General features: G+C 47.0%; 1 protein-coding gene and 1 long non-coding RNA gene across 11 annotated transcripts in view; both read right to left on the bottom strand.

Annotated features, from left to right (window-relative positions):
• The window catches only part of LOC118379500 (myelin regulatory factor-like), a 116,102-nt gene that overhangs the window by 29,841 nt on the left and 76,261 nt on the right, over positions 1–10,000 (bottom strand). For all 8 annotated transcript variants that reach the window (XM_052481061.1, XM_052481064.1, XM_052481059.1 and 5 more), the window contains 2 exons: positions 1,412–1,607; positions 465–541 (listed from right to left, as the gene is read on the bottom strand). In XM_052481061.1, coding sequence (XP_052337021.1) covers positions 465–541; positions 1,412–1,607 — 273 coding nt within the window. The remainder of the gene's footprint in view (positions 1–464; positions 542–1,411; positions 1,608–10,000) is intronic.
• On the bottom strand, positions 3,381–4,796 carry LOC127912167 (uncharacterized). 3 transcript variants are annotated; one of them, XR_008081250.1, is made up of 3 exons: positions 4,738–4,796; positions 4,404–4,499; positions 3,381–3,562 (listed from the first exon to the last, which is right to left on the bottom strand). It is a non-coding gene; the product is annotated as an uncharacterized LOC127912167 (long non-coding RNA). The 3 variants fall into 3 exon arrangements; XR_008081248.1 differs by lacking the exon at positions 4,738–4,796 and adding an exon at positions 4,594–4,694; XR_008081249.1 differs by lacking the exon at positions 4,738–4,796 and adding an exon at positions 4,642–4,694.

Genomic DNA, 10,000 nt, shown 5'->3' with positions numbered 1-10,000 from the left:
ACTCACAGTACTGGTATGAAGGGTCTCTTTACTCACAGTACTGGTATGAAGGGTCTCTACTCACAGTCCTGGTATGAAGGGTCTTTACTCACAGTACTGGTTTGAAGGGTCTCTACTCACAGTCCTGGTATGAAGGGTCTTTACTCACAGTACTGGTTTGAAGGGTCTCTACTCACAGTCCTGGTATGAAGGGTCTCTTTACTCACAGTACTGGTATGAAGGGTCTCTTTACTCACAGTACTGGTATGAAGGGTCTCTACTCACAGTCCTGGTATGAAGGGTCTCTTTACTCACAGTACTGGTATGAAGGGTCTCTACTCACAGTCCTGGTATGAAGGGTCTCTTTACTCACAGTCCTGGTATGAAGGGTCTCTACTCACAGTCCTGTTATGAAGGGTCTCTACTCACAGTACTGTTATGAAGGGTCTCTACTCACAGTACTGTTATGAAGGGTCTCTACTCACAGTACTGGTTTGAAGGGTCTCTTGCTGCGGTCTGACTGGGACTGCTCCACGTTAATGGACTGGTTCATTGCTTCCAGCTGGAAAACAGACAGGAGACAGGAAGGAGACAGACAGGAGACAGGAAGGAGACAGACAGGAGGCAGGAAGGAGACAGACAGGAGGCAGGAAGGAGACAGGAGACAGAAGGACAGACAGGAGGCAGACAGACAGGAGAGACAGACAGGAGGCAGGAGACAGACAGGAGGCAGGAAGACAGACAGGAGGACAGGAAAGGAGACAGGAAGGAGACAGGAGGCAGGAAAGGAGACAGGAAGGAGACAGACAGGCAGGAAGGAGGAGACAGGGAAGGAAGGGAGACAGGAAGGAGACAGACAGGAGACAGGAAGGAGACAGGAAGGAGACAGACAGGAGGCAGGAAGGAGACAGACAGGAGACAGGAAGGAGACAGACAGGAGACAGGAAGGAGACAGGACAGGAGACAGACAGGAGACAGGAAAGAGACAGACAGGAGACAGGAAGGAGACAGACAGGAGACAGGAAGGAGACAGACAGGAGACAGGAAGGAGACAGGAAGGAGACAGACAGGAGGCAGGAAGGAGACAGACAGGAGACAGGAAGGAGACAGACGGCAGACGGGAAGGAGACAGGAAGGAGACAGACGGGAGACAGGAAGGAGACAGACGGGAGACAGGAAAGAGACAGACAGGAGACAGGATTATGAGCCAGACAGGAACAGGTGATGAAAGAACCTGTTCAACTGATTATCTTACTGAGTATCTTCCATTTTAGTCATTTAGCAGACTCTTTATCTAGAGAGACTTACAGTTAGTGGATTCATCTTAAAGATAGCCACCATTTGGGTCAATTCCATTTTGAAATCCTTGTATTGACTGAATTGAAATGTTATTGACCCCAACCCTGATCGCCCCTCTCCCCAGCTCCCTCACCTTAACCCCGTTGAGTTTGAGATAAAAGCAGTCTATGGGCTGCAGGCCCTCGCTGGTCTTGATGTACTTGGGATCTCCCAGCATGCCGCAGTACACAGTGACCTGGAAGTGGTTCTTTTTCTGACACACGAAGGCGTCGTCTGCGAGGGAGAAGTTGAAGCCCTTGTCAGCATCTACGCGGTAGGTGGGCATCGGGCTGGAGAGAGGAAGAGGTGGATGGAGAGGGAGTCAAAGTAACGTTCTTCAGTAGGTTCCTATAGGTCACAAACACTGAGTGTACAAAACAATAGGAACACCTTTCAATGACATAGACCAGTGTTTCCCTGCCCTGGTCCTCCAGGACCCCCCAACAGCCCAACCCTGGTCCTCCAGTACCCCCCAACAGCCCAACCCTGGTCCTCCAGGACCCCCCAACAGCCCAACCCTGGTCCTCCAGGACCCCCCAACAGCCCAACCCTGGTCCTCCAGGACCCCCCAACAGCCCAACCCTGGTCCTCCAGTACCCCCCAACAGCCCAACCCTGGTTCTCCAGTACCCCCCACAGCCCAACCCTGGTCCTCCAGTACCCCCCAACAGCCCAACCCTGGTCCTCCAGTACCCCCCAACAGCCCAACCCTGGTCCTCCAGTCCTCCAGTACCCCCCAACAGCCCAACCCTGGTCCTCCAGTACCCCCAACAGCCCAACCCTGGTCCTCCAGTACCCCCCAAAGCCCAGCCCTGGTCCTCCAGTACCCCCAAAGCCCAGCCCTGGTCCTCCAGTACCCCCAAAGCCCAGCCCTGGTCCTCCAGTACCCCCCATCAGACCAACCCTGGTCCTCCAGTACCCCCAACAGCCCAACCCTGGTCCTCCAGTCCTCCAGTACCCCCAACAGCCCAACCCTGGTCCTCCAGTACCCCCCAAAGCCCAGCCCTGGTCCTCCAGTATCCCCCAAGCCCAGCCCTGGTCCTCCAGTACCCCCCAAAGCCCAGCCCTGGTCCTCCAGTACCCCCCAACAGCCCAACCCTGGTCCTCCAGTACCCCCCATCAGACCAACCCTAGTCCTCCAGTACCCCCAACAGACCAGCCCTGGTCCTCCAGTCCTCCAGAACCCCCAACAGACCAGCCCTGGTCCTCCAGTCCTCCAGTACCCCCCCAACAGCCCAACCCTGGTCCTCCAGTAGCCCCCATCAGCCCAACCCTGGTCCTCCAGTCCTGCAGTACCCCCCAACAGCCCAACCCTGGTTCTCCAGTAGCCCCCAACAGCCCAACCCTGGTCCTCCAGTACCCCCAACAGCCCAACCCTGGTTCTCCAGTACCAGGGTTGTGCTTCTCCAGGGTAAACATGTGTACTTTTGGGGGTACTGGAGTACCAGGGTTGGGAAACACTGGCATAGACTGACCAGGTGAATCCAGGTGAAAGCTATGATCTCTTATTGATGTCACCTGTTAAATCCCACTTCAATCAGTGTAAATGAAGGGAAGAGACAGGTTAAAGAAGGATTTTTAAGCCTTGATACAATTGAGACATGGATGGTGTATGTTTTACTTTCTGAGGGTAAATGGGCAAAACAAAATATTTAAGTGCCTTTGAACAGTATGATCGTAGGTGCCAGGAGCACCTGTTTGTGTCAAGAACTGCAACGCTGCTGGGTTTTTCACGATCAACAGTTTCCAGTGTGTATCAAGAATGGTCCACCACGTAAAGGACATCCAGCCAACTTGACACAACTGTGGGAAGCATCGGAGTCAACATGGGCCAGCATCCCTGTGGAACGCTTTCCACACCTTGTAGAGTCAACATGGGCCAGCATCCCAGTGGAACGCTTTCCACACCTTGTAGAGTCAACATGGGCCAGCATCCCTGTGGAACGCTTTCAACACCTTGTAGAGTCAACATGGGGCCAGCATCCCTGTGGAACGCTTTCAACACCTTGTAGAGTCAACATGGGCCAGCATCCCTGTGGAACGCTTTCAACACCTTGTAGAGTCAACATGGGCCCAGCATCCCTGTGGAACGCTTTCAACACCTTGTAGAGTCAACATGGGCCAGCATCCCTGTGGAACGCTTTCGACACCTTGTAGAGTCAACATGGGCCAGCATCCCTGTGGAACGCTTTCAACACCTTGTAGAGTCAACATGGGCCAGCATCCCTGTGGAACGCTTTCAACACCTTGTAGAGTCAACATTGACCAGCATCCCTGTGGAACGCTTTCAACACCTTGTAGAGTCAACATGGGGCCAGCATCGAAATGGAAGGCTTTCAACACCTTGTAGAGTCAACATGGGCCAGTATCCCTATGGAACGCAAACAACACCTTGTAGAGTCAACATGGGCCAGCATCCCAAAAGCCAACACCTTGTAGAGTCAACATGGGCCAGCATCCCTGTGGAACGCTTTCAACACCTTGTAGAGTCAACATGGACCAGCATCCCTGTGGGCTTTCAACACCTTGTAGAGTCAACATGGGCCAGCATCCCTGTGGGAACGCTTTAGACACCTTGAAGAGTCAACATGGGCCAGCATTTGGAAGGCTTTCAACACCTCGTAGAGTCAACATGGACCAGCATCCCTGTGGACGCCAACACCTTGTAGAGTCAACATGGACCAGCATCCCTGTGGAAGGCTTTCACACCTTGTAGAGTCAACATGGGGCCAGCATCCCTGTGGAACCATCAACACCTTGTAGAGTCAACATGGGCCAGCATCCCTGTGGAACGCACAACACCTTGTAGAGTCAACATGGGCCCAGCATCCCTGTGGAACGCTTTAAACACCTTGTAGAGTCAACATGGGGCCAGCATCCCTGTGGAACGCTTTCGACACCTTGTAGAGTCAACATGGGCCAGCATCCCTGTGGAATTTCAACACCTTGTAGAGTCAACATGGACCAGCATCCCTGTGGAACGCTTTCAACACCTTGTAGAGTCAACATGGGGCCAGCATCCCTATGGAACGCTTTCAACACCTTGTAGAGTCAACATGGGCCAGTATCCCTCAACGCTTTCAACACCTTGTAGAGTCAACATGGGCCAGCATCCCTGTGGAACGCTTTCAACACCTTGTAGAGTCAACATGGGCCAGCATCCCTGTGGAACGCTTTCAACACCTTGTAGAGTCAACATGGACCAGCATCCCTGTGGAACCTTTCAACACCTTGTAGAGTCAACATGGGCCAGCATCCCTCTGGAACCTTTAGACACCTTGTAGAGTCAACATGGGCCAGCATCCCTGTGGAAGGCTTTCAACACCTTGTAGAGTCAACATGGGCCAGCATCCCTGTGGAAAGCTTTCCACACCTTGTAGAGTCAACATGGGCCAGCATCCCTGTGGAAAGCTTTCCACACCTTGTAGAGTCGACATGGACCAGCATCCCTGTGGAACGCTTTCAACACCTTGTAGAGTCCCACGCCCCGACGAAATGAGGCTGTTCTTACCTCCGTCACAAGCCATCCAATGTTATGGACAAACAAATCCCAAATAAACACCATGAACAAAAGTGTTAACAGGCTGAAGGGCTCTGGTCAATCCGACGTCTACAGTGACCGAACAGCATTCGTTTACTGTGATGCAGCCAGGGCTTTCATACTTCTTGCACTTCCACGCAGCAGAGCTGTTGTGAAGGAAGTTGTCAAGGAAGTGAGTTTGTGTTTTATACAGGACCTCCCACTCCCCAACTTACTGTGGGACCAAACAATGTCAATGCGGAACCATACGGAACAGGGTCTCCCCTGCAAGGTGTCACACCCTCCATACACTGCCTCTGGATCCCCAACAACCATAAATTGGCTTTAATTTGTAAGTCGCTCTGGATAAGAGCGTCTGCTAAATGACTTAAATGTAAATGTAAATGTAATTCCAGTGTCCCCGTTGAACACAAAATGAATGTAATTCCACTCGTAAACACTAGGTGGAGACTGTGCCACTGTCATGTGGAAGACCCTCCACAGACCCCACCGTGGTTTATGAGGACAAAGCGTATTCCTAATCCTAATACTATAACATATATTTCATCCAGATAATGATGTCGTAAATGTGAGTGTATCAGCTAAGATAAGCCACCTGTTGATGACGATAACAAAATGGTACGCACTACCCACCCATTATCCCTCAACTTCGGACTTCCCAGTTCGACATAGCAAAGTACACAAGTAGGTGATTGCACATTTATCCTCCAACCCCCCACCCCTCCACTCCCCTCCTCTAACCCTCATTCTCCACCCCTCTCTCCTTGTTCTCCACCCCCTCCCTCCCTCTCCTCTCCACTCCTCCACCCCCTCCCTCCCCTCTCCTCCACCCCGTCCCCTCATTCTCTCTCTCCTCTCCTCTCCTCTCCTCTCCTCTCCTCTCCTCTCCTCTCCTCTCCTCTCCTCTCCTCCACCCCCTCCCTCCCTCCCTCTCCTCTCCTCTCCTACACCCCCTCCCTCCCCTCTCCTCCCCTCCCCTCCCCTCCCCCTCCTCTCCTCTCTTCCACCACCCTCCCTCCCTCCCCTCTCCTCCCCTCTCCTCTCTTCCACCCCCCTCCCTCCCTCTCCTCTCCTCCACCCTGTCCCCTCATTCTCTCCTCCCCTCATACTCTTGACCGAAACCCTGCTCTTACTCACTCCCCCGCATCGCTCACCTCCAAGGAATTTGTAGAACCCTACATTAGCTTTTTTTGTTCGTTCTCTTTTCTCTCTAGATCATTCTAGCCCTCCCTCCCGGGACCCGAGTACTCATCTCTCTTCTCTCTCTCTCTCTCTCTCTCTCTCTCTCTCTCTCTCTCTCTCTCTTTATCACTCTCTTTAATTTTCTCTATAGCAGAAACAACACTATCCTCTATATCCCCTATAGCAGAAACAACACTATCCTCTATATCCTCTATAGGAGAAACAACGCCATCCTCTATAGCAGAAACAACACCATCCTCTATAGCAGAAACAACACTATCCTCTATAGCAGAAACAACACTATCCTCTATAGCAGAAACAACACTATCCTCTATAGCAGAAACAACACTATCCTCTATAGCAGAAACAACACTATCCTCTATAACAGAAACAACACTATCCTCTACAGCAGAAACAACACTATCCTCTATATCCTCTATAGCAGAAACAACACTATCCTCTACAGCAGAAACAACACTATCCTCTATAGCAGAAACAACACTATCCCCTATAGCAGAAACAACACTATCCTCTATATCCTCTATAGGAGAAACAACGCCATCCTCTATAGCAGAAACAACTCCATCCTCTATAGCAGAAACAACACTATCCTCTATAGCAGAAACAACACTATCCTCTATATCCTCTATAGGAGAAACAACGCCATCCTCTATAGCAGAAACAACACCATCCTCTATAGCAGAAACAACACCATCCTCTATAGCAGAAACAACACTATCCTCTATAGCAGAAACAACACTATCCTCTATATCCTCTATAGGAGAAACAACGCCATCCTCTATAGCAGAAACAACACCATCCTCTATAGCAGAAACAACACTATCCTCTATAGCAGAAACAACACTATCCTCTATAACAGAAACAACACCATCCTCTATAGCAGAAACAACACCATCCTCTATAGCAGAAACAACACTATCCTCTATAGCAGAAACAACACCATCCTCTATGACAGAAACAACACTATCCTCTATAACAGAAACAACACTATCCTCTATAACAGAAACAACACTATCCTCTATAACAGAAACAACACTATCCTCTATATCCTCTATAAAAGAAACAACACCATCCTCTATAGCAGAAACAACACCATCCTCTATAGCAGAAACAACACTATACTCTACAGCAGAAACAACACCATCCTCTATAGCAGAAACAACACCATCCTCTATAGCAGAAACAACACTATCCTCTATAGCAGAAACAACACTATCCTCTATAGCAGAAACAACACCATCCTCTATAACAGAAACAACACTATCCTCTATAAAAGAAACAACACCATCCTCTATAAAAGAAACAACACCATCCTCTATAGCAGAAACAACACCATCCTCTATAACAGAAACTATAACAGAAACAACACCATCCTCTATAACAGAAACAACACTATCCTCTATAACAGAAACAACACTATCCTCTATAGCAGAAACAACACCATCCTCTATAACAGAAACAACACCATCCTCTATAACAGAAACAACACCATCCTCTATAGCAGAAACAACACCATCCTCTATAGCAGAAACAACACCATCCTCTATAGCAGAAACAACACTATCCTCTATAGCAGAAACAACACTATCCTCTATAACAGAAACAACACTATCCTCTATAGCAGAAACAACACTATCCTCTATAACAGAAACAACACTATCCTCTATAACAGAAACAACACCATCCTCTATAGCAGAAACAACACTATCCTCTATAACAGAAACAATACTATCCTCTATAGCAGAAACAACACTATCCTCTATAACAGAAACAACACCATCCTCTATAACAGAAACAACACCATCCTCTATAACAGAAACAACACCATCCTCTATAGCAGAAACAACACCATCCTCTATAACAGAAACAACACCATCCTCTATAGCAGAAACAACACTATCCTCTATAACAGAAACAATACTATCCTCTATAGCAGAAACAACACCATCCTCTATAACAGAAACAACACTATCCTCTATAGCAGAAACAACACTATCCTCTATAGCAGAAACAACACCATCCTCTATAGCAGAAACAATACCATCCTCTATAGCAGAAACAACACTATCCTCTATAGCAGAAACAACACCATCCTCTATAACAGAAACAACACTATCCTCTATAAAAGAAACAACACCATCCTCTATAGCAGAAACAACACTATCCTCTATAGCAGAAACAACACTATCCTCTATAACAGAAACAACACTATCCTCTATAGCAGAAACAACACTATCCTCTATAACATAAACAACACTATCCTCTATAAAAGAAACAACACCATCCTCTATAGCAGAAACAACACCATCCTCTATAGCAGAAACAACACCATCCTCTATAGCAGAAACAACACTATCCTCTATAACAGAAACAACACTATCCTCTATAAAAGAAACAACACCATCCTCTATAGCAGAAACAACACCATCCTCTATAACAGAAACAACACTATCCTCTATAGCAGAAACAACACTATCCTCTATATCCCCTATAGCAGAAACAACACTATCCTCTATATCCTCTATAAAAGAAACAACGCCATCCTCTATAGCAGAAACAACTCCATCCTCTATAGCAGAAACAACACTATCCTCTATAGCAGAAACAACACTATCCTCTATATCCTCTATAGCAGAAACAACGCCATCCTCTATAGCAGAAACAACACCATCCTCTATAGCAGAAACAACACCATCCTCTATAGCAGAAACAACACTATCCTCTATAGCAGAAACAACACTATCCTCTATATCCTCTATAGGAGAAACAACGCCATCCTCTATAGCAGAAACAACACCATCCTCTATAGCAGAAACAACACTATCCTCTATAGCAGAAACAACACTATCCTCTATAACAGAAACAACACCATCCTCTATAGCAGAAACAACACTATCCTCTATAGCAGAAACAACACCATCCTCTATGACAGAAACAACACTATCCTCTATAACAGAAACAACACTATCCTCTATAACAGAAACAACACTATCCTCTATAACAGAAACAACACTATCCTCTATATCCTCTATAAAAGAAACAACACCATCCTCTATAGCAGAAACAACACCATCCTCTATAGCAGAAACAACACTATACTCTACAGCAGAAACAACACCATCCTCTATAGCAGAAACAACACCATCCTCTATAGCAGAAACAACACTATCCTCTATAGCAGAAACAACACTATCCTCTATAGCAGAAACAACACCATCCTCTATAACAGAAACAACACTATCCTCTATAAAAGAAACAACACCATCCTCTATAAAAGAAACAACACCATCCTCTATAGCAGAAACAACACCATCCTCTATAACAGAAACAACACTATCCTCTATAACAGAAACAACACCATCCTCTATAACAGAAACAACACTATCCTCTATAGCAGAAACAACACCATCCTCTATAGCAGAAACAACACCATCCTCTATAACAGAAACAACACCATCCTCTATAGCAGAAACAACACCATCCTCTATAGCAGAAACAACACCATCCTCTATAGCAGAAACAACACTATCCTCTATAGCAGAAACAACACTATCCTCTATAACAGAAACAATACTATCCTCTATAGCAGAAACAACACTATCCTCTATAACAGAAACAACACTATCCTCTATAACAGAAACAACACCATCCTCTATAGCAGAAACAACACTATCCTCTATAACAGAAACAATACTATCCTCTATAGCAGAAACAACACTATCCTCTATAACAGAAACAACACCATCCTCTATAACAGAAACAACACCATCCTCTATAACAGAAACAACACCATCCTCTATAGCAGAAACAACACCATCCTCTATAACAGAAACAACACCATCCTCTATAGCAGAAACAACACTATCCTCTATAACAGAAACAATACTATCCTCTATAGCAGAAACAACACCATCCTCTATAACAGAAACAACACTATCCT

This window comes from Oncorhynchus keta, chromosome 26 (assembly GCF_023373465.1).
Source record: "Oncorhynchus keta strain PuntledgeMale-10-30-2019 chromosome 26, Oket_V2, whole genome shotgun sequence".
In the NCBI taxonomy this organism is placed as follows: domain Eukaryota; kingdom Metazoa; phylum Chordata; class Actinopteri; order Salmoniformes; family Salmonidae; genus Oncorhynchus; species Oncorhynchus keta.
Note: the sequence above shows the minus strand (reverse complement) of the source record. Positions and strands in the feature narration are given on the sequence as shown.